This window comes from Epinephelus moara, chromosome 4 (assembly GCF_006386435.1).
Source record: "Epinephelus moara isolate mb chromosome 4, YSFRI_EMoa_1.0, whole genome shotgun sequence".
Lineage (NCBI taxonomy): Eukaryota > Metazoa > Chordata > Actinopteri > Perciformes > Serranidae > Epinephelus > Epinephelus moara.
In genome coordinates, this window is record NC_065509.1 from 35,956,763 (window position 1) to 35,972,760 (window position 15,998).

Consider the following 15,998-nt stretch of genomic DNA (forward strand, 5'->3'; position numbering starts at 1 on the left):
AGTTTCATGTCTCTACGACATATGGGGCATGAGATATGCCCATTCAAAGTTTGCAATTTCAATCGGTTGCTATAGCACCCCCCTTTGGCCAATTGATATAGCCTAATATTGCTTCATTCACATCCTCCCATGACCCTCTACCACTGTGCCAAATTTCACATGGATTGACCAAGTCAGTGAGGAGAAAAATGTGGAACAGACATACAGAGTTTTAGTCGTTATATAGTAAGATAATGTGATGTGTCACACACTTATACTTCCCTCACACAAACAGCAACAAGTTGGTTCCATGTGAAGGTTTTTTGAATTAAATTAACTCCGTTGTCATTAACACACAGGTCAGAAATACACACACATGCACAAACAGGACAAAGTGGAGAGATGTCAGAGTGAGGGGGCTGCCTTGGTCGGGCGCCCCGAGCAGTTGGGGGGTTCAGTGCCTTGCTCAAGGGCACCCTGGCAGTGCCCAGGTGGTGAACTGGCACCTCTCCAGCAACCAGTGCACGCTCCGCATTTGGTCCGGACGGGGACTTGAACCGGCGACCCTCCAGTTCCCAACCCAAGTCCCTATGGACTGGGCTACTGCCCCCCAGAAAAGCAGCAAATCCTCACTTTTGAGAAGCTTGAACCAGCAACTGTTTGAGTTTTCTTTACCAAAACTTACCAAATCAATAAGCTTTGGCTCGTGGGTCAGTTGCTGTTGGCTGTCAAACATTAATGTCTCCTCTTAACTCATCAAATCTTGTGCTTTGAGATAAACTAGATGGTCCAGGTTGTGCTCTTACTCCATGCAGATTGAACAGAAGTGTGATTTGAGAGGGAAAGAAGTTCCAGGCATCCCTGTGGGAAACAACCACTACACTAGAAGAGGAAATGTTTCCATCTTTATATAAACAACAAACATCCTGGTGGGAACATGCTGGACTCTGATGAGAGCATGCTCCAGGGTCGTTTAGATTCTTCTGTGAATGGCAGCCTAATTTTCAGCACTGTGTAGCTGTTAGGAGAAATATTTCATTTTGACAGATTCGATTAAAACAGAGCAGAAAACACTGCAACACCTCACCTCTAACATGTGATCTGATGTGACTGAACTGGAGCTGCTATTGATGTAGACTCCATCGTCTTAATAAATGCAAAGAAAAAGTGTTGGTTGAACTTAAACTTTTCTGAGAGCACCATGTGCTGAGGCAATGTCTCCAGATAAAGACAAAGAAGTTTTCACCTGGCTCCTTTTTAAATGCTGTAGAAACTTAATGTTTGTTCACACAGACAAATGACAGCGAGACAGTTGTGTGTGTTTGTCAGGACAAAGAGAAGGGGAGACTGGATAAAGCAGGACATCAATTACCATAGAAACTCTGCAGCTTTGGGTTAGGAAGATTAATTATTTTTATAATTAGTTATGGGCTCAGCATTGTTGGCTGGCGTGAAGCAGCAGTGTCTTTCAGAAACATGTAAATGGTGTTTGTGGCAAAAAGCAGCAGCTGAACCTTGTTTTATTATCTAAACATTCATTGACATCCTTTTCCCTTCAGAGTCTAAAAGATGCTTTGCTGTTTTTCAATCCTGACCACATAAACCGTATTTATAGCCACAGACAGATTTGTTTTCTTTGCAGAGTTAATTAAGCCGCCGCAGCATCTCAGCTGTGCAGATAGTGCATTAACACTTAAGTGCGTACGCAAGACCCTGCAGATCTTCCCACCTGTTCTAATCGACGTCCTTTTAAAAACTGGAACTGGAAAAGACACACTGTCAGGCTCCAGCTATAACTTCAACTTTCTCCGTAGCTGTTTTCATTGGCAGCAGCATACTGGTGTTCTAAACCAGCTTGGATCAATGTCAAAAAGAGAGCAGTGAAACAGGCCTGAGTGACTGTGCGTGTCTTAGTCCTCCTCCTAGCCCTTCCCCTGATGATACTGTGTTCACTCTCCAGGGACGAGGCAGTTAGGCCAAAAGTCTGGTGTTAAGTTTCTCTTCAAAACGAAGAGTTTCAGATGTGTCCTAACAAAGTTCACTCAACATATTTCCTGTCAGGTTTTATCGCTGTTGTTTCTCCTTGGTAACAGCTGGGACAGAAAATGGCAGATATTTCAAAATAAAAAATCTTACAGAAAGCATGTTGTATTATCCTGGAGACAGGCTGTACTGTGAAGCTCCTGCAATTCTGCTTCTCCTTCAATGGCTGTAATAGTTTTTCAGAAAGCAGGAATTTGGTACATAAAACATATTCAACATATGCAAAGTGTACTGTCAAAGCCTGGCATGGAGAAATGAAAAAAGTATGACCCCAAATTGCAGAGCTGCTGATTTTCAAAGGACAAATATCACGTGACCTCTGTGAGTGGTGAAATATGGCTGGTTATTTGTGGTGGGATCTTAACTTGACACATTTTGGACATCGCAGATTCACATGGGATGAAGTTCACAGACAATCTCGGCAATTATAGTAGAGGTCCCAGTGTTCCTACAGCCTAAGGCAAGGTAAAATTAATCCAGTTTGACTTTTTTAATGCTACTCTTAACTTTTTTTTTTTTACTTAGGGTTAAGGACAGTCCTTCCAAAATGTCTAATGTAACATCAAACATGACTTCTTTGGTCCAGTGAAAAAGTTAGTCGGCATTTATTGCCAAATTTCATGGTGATTTTGTGTCTCTCACTCTGCATGTGAGATTCCACTGCCTTAATACCGAATACAAATTTAAGAAAAGGGTTCAGTAAATGATTTAAAAACATAGAACAAGATGATACCAGTTATTTTTAGATTTTACAATGCAACATCAGAAAAACGAGATTCATAAAATCAAAAGACTTTTCAACTTCAATTAAGGCCTTATTTTTAGATTAAGGAATTCAATGTAGTGGTGTAGTGGTTAGCATGGTCGCTATACAGCAAGAGGGTCACTGGTTTGAACCCAGGGTGGGGGAGCCCCCCAGTGTGGAGTCTGCATGTTCTCCCCGTGTCAGAGTGGGTTTCCTCCAGGTGCTCCAGCTTCCTCCCACAGTCCAAAGACATGCAGGTTAATTGGTGACTCTAAATTGGCCGTAGGTGTGAATGTGAGTGCGAATGGTTGTCTGTCTCTATGTGTCAGCCCTGTGATAGTCTGGTGACCTGTCCAGGGTGAACCCTGCCTCTCACCCAATGTCAGCTGGGATAAGCTCCAGCCTCCCCGCAACCCTCAAGAGGATAAGCATTTTTAGAAAATGAAAACTTTTCAAGGCTCTGTGGGAACTCTGTTATAGTAGATCTGTGCAGACAGGGCTTAAGAAGAAACGCTGCACATCAAAGTGTATCATCATTTTTTAACAATAGTAACATCATTCAGGCGGCAGCTGGCAAACTGTCGACAGTGAGGTTGGAACTCACTGAATACCCGACCAGAACAGAAAGTGGAGCTCAAAACTTACAGAAATATTCCACATCCTTTGTCTCTATGCATCTAACTCGTTTATTTCTCTCCAGGTGTGTACGAGTACGTTCCCCTGGAGACAGGAGAGGGGATGCGATTGCAGATCAATGCTCAGAACTGTGTCCACTGTAAGACCTGTGATATCAAGGACCCGAGCCAAAACATCAACTGGGTGGTGCCTGAGGGCGGCGGCGGACCAGCCTACAATGGAATGTGAACATCCAGTTTCATTTTTTAAACTTTTTATGTCTAGAAACATAACTGTAAAGTATCACGCATTTTTGCAGTACATGCCAGCAATGGCAAACGTGCAAAGTATGGGACAGATAATAACTATAGAGCTGTTTTTGAGGGTATAAATAATAAAATCTGCTAAAAGGATGTTAGACATTAAAGTGAATTCTTAATTTATACAGTGAGACAGTTTATGTGGTACAGGCTTTATAAAACAATGCAAAACATAGGACCATATGTAACAAGTTCTATCTATAAAATCCACAATATGGGCATTTGAAATAGTTCAAAAGTAAACTCTTGTGTTTGAACAACTACTTCACTGACTGTAACTACAGAATCTTCTGTAACTGAACAAACGCACAAGCTCTTCTCAAATTAAAGTTTATTTCAACAATTTTCCAGGTATATTTGGACAGTATTCCATCTGCACAGTATTGTACATAAAACCACTGGCTGATAATAATATCACAGTAATGAATGAAGAACTCGACTGTTATCCTTATTGTTTTATTGATCTCTGTAAAAAACATAAATAAAAACAGATGGATGGATTGTATGTGGCCAAGGGCACTGTATCAAAATTCCTACCATGACACAATTTAACATACACAACTTTTGCTATGCTGATCTACTTCCAAACCCCAGAACAAGGACCGGTGTCGGGTGTTCACCTTGTTCTGTCAGAACCGTGGAGTCAGCCATGCATCAGACTTTTCATTACAGTGAAGACACTTGTCAGAATCAAGACAGGTCGAAGCTTACGATAGTTAATTTCCCTTAAAACAACACAGACAGTGAGTAATGTGCTCGCTTGAAAACATATGGAGGACCTGCCAACTGAAAATACTGTACACGTTCACCTGGTTACGGACTCCTTATCTGAGTGCAGCTTCCCACCTGGAGATGGTTTCAAATACTGATAAATGTTACTAACGGGAACTCAACTGGCAAACATCTTGGCATAGATTTTCTTCTCTTTCTCCTTCTCCTCCTGGATTTTCAGCTGAACCCTCTTCATCTCGTTGCTGATAGCTGTCGGAAGAAAACACTTCGAATTAGCTCAACGAATGAATGAAATGTTCATAGTTTTTTCCCCATGTGTCCATCTTGTGTCTAGCTGCACACTGCCACTTTAAAGATAACTTCCTCCTGATGCCCACAGAGTATGAAGCACACTGATCGCTCTTATCTCCTCGCTGACAGCCAACAAGCTTCTGCTTAAAACATCAGCACTCCCGATTTGCGGAGAACCCTGTTCCACCTCGTACATTCAAGCTTTTAGATCAGGGTTGTCACACTCATTTTCGTTCAGGGGCCACATACAGCCCAGTTTGATTTCCAGAGAAGCTCATTCTGAAAAAGTTCATCCATTTACAAAACAGATGATGAACAGTCTGCGATACCCTACAAAAAATATCTGCAAATGCAACAGCACGTCTCAGTTTTTCCTCTTTCAGTCAGGCTTCTACTCACTTTCATTACGTGCATTTTTAAAAATAATTTTCCACTTAAGTAGAAGCTGCTGAAGCAGCAGGTGAAGTCGGCCCCTGTCATATTGTTTTAAGATAGAAGTCTGATACAGATTGTTTTGTACTGAAGCTGCTTGTTAATATATCTTTGAATCTGACCACAGTGAGTGTTCATTGTTATTTCAGAGGGCTTTGTTCTGGTCAGGGTGAAAAGCCTCTTCAGCAGCATTTTACATGAAGTATCTACTCACTGTTTAAACCTGACACCTCTCAGCCTCCACAGGTGCATCAATATTGTGTGTGCAAAGTCATCTCGTGGGCTGAATTGCACCCTTGTTTTAGATATTAAGGGAAGGTTTATTGCGTCCAAATTGCGCCTCGAACAAACAGACTGACCCAGTGGTTCCCAACCTTTTTCCACAAGGGACCATATTTCTGTAATTTCAATTCTATTACATTCAATGCATAACAATAAAAAACAGAACAACTAATAAACTGTTTATTAACCCAGATGCCGATAGTGTAAAATTAGCAATTCCGATGAATTTGGAGCAGCTTATTTCCTGTAAATATGTCATCAGAGATGAGACTTCCTGATACTTGTATGAACCTTTCATAAGATTCTGTATTGCGTTCTTTGTTCATCACAATCACACACACGCAACAGGCTTCTATTTTAAGAAATTCAGTTTTCCTCTTCCATCTGACGTGTCTGTGCTGTTAGCAAGACAAAGCTGTTTTACACAGATTGAAGCCTCAGGCTGTGTTCAGGTCTTCACCGTGCCCCCCTGATATTTGTTGTAAATTTATATCTTGAATAATTACCTGACCTTTAAAAATAACAATTTCACTTAGTTTCCACAGAAATGAATTGAATGCTGAAATGTGACCTGCTGGATAATAAAACGTTTTCTTACACCCCTTAATATCAAGAAGGCCTCGAGAGTCCACGTGAAGCTTTGGTGACCCCTAGTGGGGGGTTGGGAACCAGTGGACTGACCAATAGCTACCAGTATGATAAAAGATTGAGTGACTGGGACATGGCAGCTAAAAAATACCAGACATGCTGCTACCAAAGTGAAAATAACCACATAAACACCACTGTCATGTAAATAGACTCAGTTCATTCGAAATTGGATCTCTCCCCCCTTCATGCTGGAAACTGTCTAGGCAAGAAGCTCAAAGAATAATCTTAAAAAAAGATGGATGTCCCTGGTAAAGACTTTGATCAGTACAAAAGTATGAATTAATTATTCTTGAACGATACTTGTGTACACTAGAGCATTACAGGCTGTCTTGTGCCAGTGAGTTTTAAATACAAGTAGATAAAGTGTCTGTTTAAAAAAAAGGGACAGAAACTGAAACCAAAATATCCTTTTTTTGCTCGACTGCATCAGGTTTCAACCACTGGTCGCTGAGGGAGTTTTAATATTACATCAGAGTCGTCTGTCTTTAGCTGTTAAAGTGTTTTTGTTTGCTTCAAAATGATCAGAGCTCAGGAAGTTAATGTGTTTATATATCCTTAAAACTGGTCTTTGATAATGTTTTGGTTGCATGCTGCTCACACAGAACACGGCCACTTAATTCCTCAATAAAGCTCAATTAGGAGGACCAACAAACAAACAACAAACAGAACATTTTTTTCTGCAGTCCTGGACTGTTTTTCTTCATGAGCTCGCATAAGAAGTTTGAATAATCTATGTGATTATGCATAAAATGTTCAAATGAGTTAACTAAATGCAAATGAGGGGGAGATGGAGGAAAGTATTTGCAGCACTCTCAGCATGAGTAAGGGCTGAGCAAACAGCAAGTGTTAGAGACAGATTACCCACCTTTGTCTTCTGGAGCTATTCCCTGAGCTTTCTTCAGATCAATCTGAAAAGTACGGAGACACAATTAGGTAGGTCAGACTGACCTCAGGCTGCTCCAAATACTCAACATCTCCAAAATCAGTGCACCTGGATTATAGTTTGTATAAACTAGGACACGTTGCAATCAAATAAATAAGCATAGTTATTTGTGTCAGTTAAATGCTGAACTACAATACAAAAAATGCTGTATAGATCCAGGTTGCCCACAAATACAGACAATGATCATTCTCTACATGTTGAACTGTCGTGTTGTACGGTCTCTTGTTCAAAAGGCTTCTGATTTTTTAAATTTAATGAGCGAGGTGCTTGTGTGAATGTTACCATGGCTTTGCTGTTTTCCTTTAACCCCTGCCAGGCCTGGGCCCTCCGGAAAAGTGCCTTAGTGTTCGCTTGGTCCAGCTCCAGAGCCTGGAACACAGAAATGCACATCAGAGATTAATCCTCCTTTAATATTCTACTAGAGCTGTCAATACTAGTTTGTGAGTTCAATATTTTTTAGAGCTCGTTATATTTCCCCAAACACTAAAATTTATCCTGCCAGAAGTCAAAGTATGTTGAACAAATGTAAGTACAAGATATTTTGAGTACTAACACTAACTTAACATTCCCTTACTCACTTTTAGAACACATAAGTCCCACTAACAGATTTACCTCATTGCAGCTGTCCACAGCGTCCTGCCACAGCTGCATCTTCAGATTACACGCTGCTGTGTTGAGGAAGCAGCTGAGGGCCGTGGGCTCCAGCTTCCGCTGCGCCTCCTCCTCCAGCAGCTCTCCACTCACCTCCAAGTACCTGCAGAGGTAAAAATCAAACTCATTGGTGGTGATAGAACAGAAGCAACTTGTTGCCTATTCACAAACATTGTTGCTTATAATCTGTCACAAAGTGGTTTCTGCACACTCTTCCTCCAGTTTCTTATTTGTATATGAACTTAGTTCAGCAAACAAGTGTGACCATACTGCATTTAAAAGCACCCTCTCACTGAGAGACACACTTCATTTAACAGAGCTAGCACTGAAAACAAGCAGGGTTACTTATTTCCATTTAAGAATAATGCTTGTGATATTCTATATTTTTATTACTGTCAACAAATCCCATTAAAAGACCAAAACCGACAACGAATTATCCTACTAACAAGTATAGCTGGGTGATATGGCCTATAAATATTAGTGCAATATTTTTAGGTTATATCACAATACACAACATATATCTCATTATTTTGAAATCTCCTTTAAACTACTGTATAATAGTAAACTACTAAATAAACTACAGTTACAATAACGTTAAAGCATGATTATCATAAAGTCAAATGAAGTACTGTTAAAATAAAGTTAAATAAAATACTGTTAAAATAAAGTTAAATAAAATACTGTTAAAATAAAGTTAAATGAAATACTGTTAAAATAAAGTTAAATAAAATACTGTTAAAATAAAGTTAAATGAAATACTGTTAAAATAAATTTAAATAAAATACTGTTATAATAAAGTTAAATAAAATTCTGTTGAAATAAAGTTAAATGAAATACTGTTATAATAAAGTTAAATAAAATACTGTTAAAATAAAGTTAAATAAAATACTGTTATAATAAAGTTAAATAAAATACTGTTAAAATAAGTTAAATAAAATACTGTTAAAATAAAGTTAAATAAAATACTGTTAAAATAAACTTAAATGAAATACTGTTAAAATAAAGTTAAATAAAATACTGTTAAAATAAAGTTAAATGAAATACTGTTAAAATAAAGTTAAATAAAATACTGTTAAAATAAACTTAAATGAAATACTGTTAAAATAAAGTTAAATAAAATACTGTTAAAATAAAGTTAAATGAAATACTGTTAAAATAAATTTAAATAAAATACTGTTATAATAAAGTTAAATAAAATTCTGTTGAAATAAAGTTAAATGAAATACTGTTATAATAAAGTTAAATAAAATACTGTTAAAATAAAGTTAAATAAAATACTGTTATAATAAAGTTAAATAAAATACTGTTAAAATAAGTTAAATAAAATACTGTTAAAATAAAGTTAAATAAAATACTGTTAAAATAAAGTTAAATAAAATACTGTTATAATACAGTTAAATAAAATACTGTTAAAATAAACTTAAATGAAATACTGTTAAAATAAAGTTAAATAAAATACTGTTATAATAAAGTTAAATGAAATACTGTTGAAATAAAGTTAAATAAAATACTGTTATAATAAAGTTAAATAAAATACTGTTAAAATAAAGTTAAATAAAATACTGTTATAATACAGTTAAATAAAATACTGTTAAAATAAAGTTAAATAAAATACTGTTAAAATAAAGTTAAATAAAATAATAAAAATACCGTTATGATATTTTTATAACAAAGTTAAATTAAGTGCTGTTATAATATAAATAAATAAGTGGAACCACTGGTGCTTTTATTCTGAAGCACACAGCTCGTCTCAGGACAGAAGTGTCAATATATTTGATGTGAACTTGAAGCTTCTGGTTAACAGTTAGCTTTCAGCAGTTAGCATTACAGCGGCGCAATTAAACATGAGGACGTATTCACTGTGAGCAGGAAACAAACTAACAGCCCTTTAGTTCATACACTAAAATTTGAAAGTCACAGTGGTGCTCTGTGGTCTCAAAATGCAACTAAATGGTCGCAGTCTGGAGCCCTGCAGATATAAAAACACACGCCTTGCCTTCTCCCACACTGTCGCCAAGGAGAGAGTGGTCTGGATGGGCATATAATTTGTATATAGCCCACCTGTGTAGCCAAAGTCTGAAAGAGCATAACATGAAATGGGCAGTGTAGTTTATTTAGACTCCCACATACACCTCATCATGCTGCTGTATACATCTAATCCACAGTGCCCAACACACGCTCTATTTACTCCTGTTTGAGTGAAGCAACTGTTTTAGGAAACCACTGCCATTTTAAAAAAATAAATGTACGCATCTGTGACTTATTTTAAAAGAGTAATGTCTTCAGTAGTTACAGATGGGCTTGGGGTTGGTTAGAATAAAAAAGGGTGGTTGGTTTTGGTCTTTTTCTAACTGTAAGACAAATATTAAATTAGGAAACCCTTGTCATTTAAATGTAGTCACTATGTTTGCTGTTTAGCTGTGTTATATTTGAGCAGTACAGCTCTATAAACTGCCCCGACAATAACCTACATGCCCGCAGAAGAGGCTCATACATCTCAGCAGACACCACACTGCCTCAACCACGAGCCACAAAGTTACTTTCAGTTACTGGGTGTAATATTTATCTGACATAATTCACTTCACTTGAATAGTTGCTTTGAAAGGCAGTTGTGACTGAAAGTAAACCACACACAGTTAACACAGTGTATACCTGAGGGCTTTGCTATATTTGTTGACTGCAGCTTTCCAGTCTTGATTCTTAAAAAGACTGTTTCCAATATTCTTCACATCCTCGGCAACAGAGAGAACTTTGTCCACCTGAAAGCAAAGGGCAAGAGACGGGTTGTAAACAAAACGTTTAGTCAGGAACTAAACCATTTTATTCTGAGGTAAAAATCGAAAGTGAGCACAATTAAAGTGTCTGTAATAATCCATCAGCCCTCATTTTGGGGACGAGCCCTTGAATTTGTTTAACAGCAGTCTGTCCAGGCCTCCAGTGTTTGCTATGCTGAACACGTCCTGGAACTCGATACTGAAACTAATATTGATCTTCTCATCTGATTTCGGATAAGACAAGAAACTGGCCAATTTCCCCCAAGAAGCCAGAGTCGCCCTTTCATAGAGGCACACGAGGCGGGCTGATGCTATCTGCCAAAGTTCACTTGTGTCCTTGAAGATCAAAGACGTCACTGGTACTTACATCTTTGAAGTCGACGTCAGAGTCCTCGGGGAAGTCTGGGTGGATGTCCCCTGATCCGTCGCTCGGTGCATTGCCCCAGCTGTCCCCGTCCTTGTGCTCTCCACAGTCTGCTATGACGCAAGGCTGCAAAGGTAAACATCAGCAGAGGTTTTAGACAAGAACATGTCATGAATGAATTAGGGTTGCGACGGTATGAGATTTTCACAGCATTAAAATCATCTAAAAAATATCACAGCAGACAGTATTACCCAATTATTATGACAATGACCATTAAAAGAAATGACAACAGAAGGTTTTCTTGTTAACTGAAACTTAAAACTATTTTTAATAAAAGTATGTGTGTTTGATCTGGTCCCCTTGTTACTACTGCCGTGAGAACACGAACCAACTCTAGGCAATTATGCAACTCTAACAAAATCAGTCGCTGATTCGGACCAAAGCAAGACAACTCTAGGTCTGAAAGCACCCATACTCTGCAACGACAAGGTGCCAACTTTGCAAAAATGTTAATACATTGCTTTGTAATCAAACTCTACTAATTTTAATTGAAATGTTTACCTTTACAGGGGCGTCCTCATTAGTGTCAATGGCCTCCAGCAACTTTACGACTCCCATCCCTTTCAACACTTGTCCGAAGATTACATGCTTGCCGTCTAAGTGTGGAGTGGGCACAGTAGTGATGAAGAACTGTGAGCCATTGGTGTTTGGCCCAGCGTTGGCCATGCTCAGCAGACCCGCTCTGTCATGCTACATGGAGAAAGGAATCAATTATTACAACAGGCAAAAGATGGCACTACTGACACAGAGAAACAGGAACAAGCACACAGGTAAGGTGAGAAGGTTGTGTGATTATTTCTGTTAGAAGTTTTTATTCTAATACCTTCTTGCCTAATTAGAGGATCACATTTTTAATTTAAAATGGAACATGTACAGTTAAAACCATATGTCCCCATTTGATGCACCGTACCAGATTATAGCTTTAAGCTCATTTGCATCTTGTGGGTCAAACAGTAACAGTAAAACCTTACTACAAAGTTACACAAAAAAGAAAAGACACAGAATAAAAGGCTTCACACGAAAGCACATCACAAATACATGCTTGTCAAAGAAAAGCAACTCACTAGGACCATAAAATAGAATTCAAGGTCAGTGACTCCAGAGCAGAGCAGCTTTTCACAGACTTTTAAAGTTGGTTTTGAAAGTGCTGATAGAGCTGCAGCTGCTCACATCGTCAGGCAGGGTGTTCCACTGATATGTGGCTTTCGCTGCCCAAATGCAGTGCAGCTAAATGGTATGGTACAATCTCGTACAGAGGATATTTTTTAGGACCCAATAGAATTTACTGAGCGACAGATGGCGAGTGCTGGAACAGACATGGAGATAATACCATAAAGATTCCAGTATACTCCTCAGAGAGTTGCTGTGAGTCGCTTTTATTTCTGTAGTCAAGAATGCCTTGGTCTTACTGTCGCTAACAAATATTGACAGTGAGTTAAGAAACTAAGCACTAGTGTAGACCCCTTTAAAATTTCCTAGCAGTGGACACAGATAATGGGGATTCTGGTGTTAAGAAGTTTACCTTGTAGTGGAAGTTTTCATCCTCAAACTTCTCCCCGTAGATGCTCTCACCACCGGTGCCATTGTGGTTGGAGAAGTCACCTCCTTGGACCATGAACTTCTTGATGACTGGCAAAAACAAATTTACAGCCAGATTACTTTTCAGATACTCCAGACTTAATGCCAGTGATTTAGGCTCCTTAATTTAAAAACTTAAGAGCCACAGGTTCAATTAGCCTGTTAAAATCCACTCAATTAGTTTGCATTTTAAATATGATACCACCTCAGGCATGAATAAGTGCTTTTTAATTCCGTTATTGTGACTTGTTTGCCCCACTCAGCCTTTTTAAAATGTAAAAGTGCATGCAGTTATACTAATGGATTTTAATGAACGGACCACTTAAATAAATGGTATTTTTAAAAAGAGTTCAGTAGGAACGTAACTATAGATTCTCCATGTGGCTCACTGCATTTGACGTCCTTGTAGCTACTTCTACACACAATGGGTCTCATTCATGAAATGTTAGTAAATCTGTGAGTAGACTTGCACATACAAAACCTACACCAGATTCATGAACCCTGTAGAAAATTCTGATTTGATCGTAGACACCTGTGTATGTTCATGAATGCCAGTCAATTGTAAACTGACAGCACACTTCCCTGCTAGTCTGCAACTATCGTACAACCCCGCCCATGAATAGCCAGAAACGACCATATATGGAAGTGATAATTACTACGAATAGGTGGATCCTGTCGACCTAAGAACATGGAGCAAACAAAGAAAGAACCATCCAAGAAGTCAAATGAAACTGGTTCATTATGAAACTTGTCGCATCACTACACACAAAAAACACACCAGCTACAGGAGGAGGCTCCTCCCAGTCACAGCTGCAGATAAGCGCACTGCTTGGATCACCCGAGGGACCTCACGACATGCTTCCACTTAAGCAGTCAATAGCAAACTCAGAAGGTAAGGTGTTGTACGTGTTGTACTAAGTGTTAAATCGCTATACATTCTCACTGCCATCACTGATAGCTTCATGTGTGGTCAATAAAGGGGCTCTCACAGTCTCGCCACTCTAACAGAAGATAAATCTGTGGAGCTCTCTCTCCTGATTGATTGAAGTGGGAACGGGATGCAAGAAATGCAGAAAACACATGTATTTAGTCGATTTAAATAACCCCTTCACATTTTTAAGAAACAAAATCTGAAGCTTAAATCTGCTAATTACATTCATCTAAATGTGTTAAATTTCTAACCTTTTGTCTTGTTAAACTTTGCTAAATATAATTTGAACATAACAACACAATACGGATTATAATTGTAATTTCTAATAATAAAAAACAATATTAATGTGTTCCTCATGGCGGCACTGTGATGCAGTGGTTAACATTGTCGCCTCACAGCAAGAGGGTTCCTGCTGCAAACCCCAGGGTGGGGGAGCCCCTTTGTGTGGAGTTTGCATGTTCTCCCCGTGTCAGCGTGGGTTTTCTCCGGGTGCTCTGGCTTCCTCCCACAGTCCAAAGACATGCAGGTTCATTGGGGACCCTAAATTGCCCATAGGCACGAATGGTTGTCTGTCTCTATGTGTCAGCCCTGCGATAGTCTGGGAACCTGTCCAGGGTGTACCCCGTCTCTCGCCCTATGTCAGCTGGGATAGACTCCAGCACACCCGCGACCCCTAACAGGATTACGGTTACAGAAAATGAATGAATGAGGACTATAAGCAGTCCAAAGCAGGTGTAGATTTTGTTAGTATCTACGAAAAGATCTGAGCTACTAACATATTGATGCATGCAGAAATACAAGTATGTGTCCTTCTAGGAGCAGTTTAAACAAATTTGTTCTGCTCATGTTTCATGAATGAGACCCAATGTGTGTACTAAAACTTCCAAACTGATATGTCCCACTATATGCAGAAGTGGTGGATACTTACTTCTGTGAAACGGGCATCCTTTGAAGTGCAGCGGTTTCCCAGTGGATTTGCCAGTGCCTTTCTCTCCAGTGCAGAGTGCCCGGAAGTTTTCAGCAGTTTTGGGGGTGATATCAGCAAACAGCTCCAGTACAATCCGGCCAGCTGTGGGCAGAGACAAAATAATCAGTGATCACTACAGATTCTGATTGACTACACAAACCAAGGTGTAGTCTTGATCAAGTTATCACATATAAAGCATAATAACATTATTGTAACATTACTGCTACCTTTACCAAAATCAAATTAATGTGGAGCAGGGCATTGAGGTATTTAGGACGCATTATAAATGATCTGACACAGCTAAATCTACCCTACAAAACAGGCCTCATCAGGCTACTGTAAAATACAGTGTCGCCTTTGATGTGTTTTACTTTGTTAGCTGCAGCCAGTTAAAACACATGCTAACCCAAATGGGCTAATATTAAACTACCTACACATATGATTAATGCAAAACAACTGCTGCGACTAGTACTGCTATATTACAGTGACATGACAGCAAGGCTAAATTTACAAGTCATTCTCGACAACACAACCACACGTGGTTCACACTCACAGGCTCTACAGCGTTTAATCACCATTTATCTGACTCATAGCTAACGTTATCTCATATTAATAATTAGCCAGCTGCTCGTGTCGATGTTAACATACAAACTGGCCTATTCGTGAGCTGTAAGTCTTTTGGAAGCTACCAAAATGTATGTATCAGTTTCTAGAAGTTAACGCAACGAGCCAGGGTTGTGCTAAGCTAACAAGGCTAAAGTTAACGGTTAAACTGGCCGTTAAAAAGCAGTTAGCAGACGTTAAAATTAAAATGTCCTGACCTCTTTCTTCGCCAACGTCTACATCGAAGAAGACACGAGGGTTTTCGGGGTTTGAAGGCTTGTCAGACGGTATCGGGTGAGACATTTTAAGGACAGGGCGATTTCAGACACTTGTCTGGGCTAACCTAGCTAAACCCGGCCGGCGGAGAGGGTTTTGTCTGCGGACTGAATGTACGGGGCGTAACCTGAAAAGGGGGCGTAACTTGAAGTTGTCCAAATCACGCAGAACAACGCGAGATTACAGCATCTGCAAGATGAGTTTATTGCCCAGGCTGGTTTATTGAACAGTCTATTGATCAATGAGCGTCAGAATCCTTATCAGAATATTTTATGGATCCCTCGGGAAAATCTGTGACACATTACAGTCGCTCTGATGTCAATTATAGAGAATCATACTGATTAGATATAAGTAGAAAAATAGGAAGTATGTAATAAATATAAAAATAAGTGCATTATGCTTATAATAAAGGAAGATTTAAATATAAATAAAATTAAATTATATAATTAAAATAAATATAATTTAAATACAAAACGTGTAAAGTGTATATGAATATAAAAATATGTACTTTACACTACATTAAAATGGATAAAACTAGTAGGTCAAGTTAAATATAAAAATATGTGCATTATGCTACACTTTACAGTACAAAATACATAAAAAGAAATAAGAATAAGAAATATATACAATGTGTGCATGTAATTAACAGCACAAATAATTTAGATAACAGAAAATTAAGTGCACACATATAAAGAATATTTGCCCTTCTTTTGATAAAACAGTAGAAAGCAGATTGGGAAACAACAGCAGCAGAAATTATGCAG

The 15,998-nt window shown here is 38.7% G+C and overlaps 2 protein-coding genes across 2 annotated transcripts in view; one reads left to right on the forward strand and one right to left on the reverse strand.

The window, feature by feature from the left end:
• The window catches only part of etfdh (electron transfer flavoprotein dehydrogenase), an 18,749-nt gene extending 14,542 nt beyond the window's left edge, over positions 1–4,207 (forward strand). Inside the window, exon 13 of the mRNA XM_050042474.1 lies at positions 3,468–4,207. Coding sequence (XP_049898431.1) covers positions 3,468–3,631 — 164 coding nt within the window. The 3' untranslated portion in view covers positions 3,632–4,207. The remainder of the gene's footprint in view (positions 1–3,467) is intronic.
• Positions 4,017–15,347, reverse strand: ppid (peptidylprolyl isomerase D). The gene is made up of 10 exons (XM_050042481.1): positions 15,177–15,347; positions 14,317–14,457; positions 12,402–12,508; positions 11,381–11,569; positions 10,823–10,945; positions 10,334–10,440; positions 7,643–7,784; positions 7,313–7,399; positions 6,953–6,995; positions 4,017–4,683 (listed from the first exon to the last, which is right to left on the reverse strand). Exons 1-10 carry the CDS (start codon positions 15,259–15,261, stop codon positions 4,592–4,594), a joined length of 1,116 nt encoding a protein of 371 aa, XP_049898438.1. The 5' UTR covers positions 15,262–15,347; the 3' UTR covers positions 4,017–4,591.
• Between the last annotated feature and the right edge of the window lie 651 nt (positions 15,348–15,998).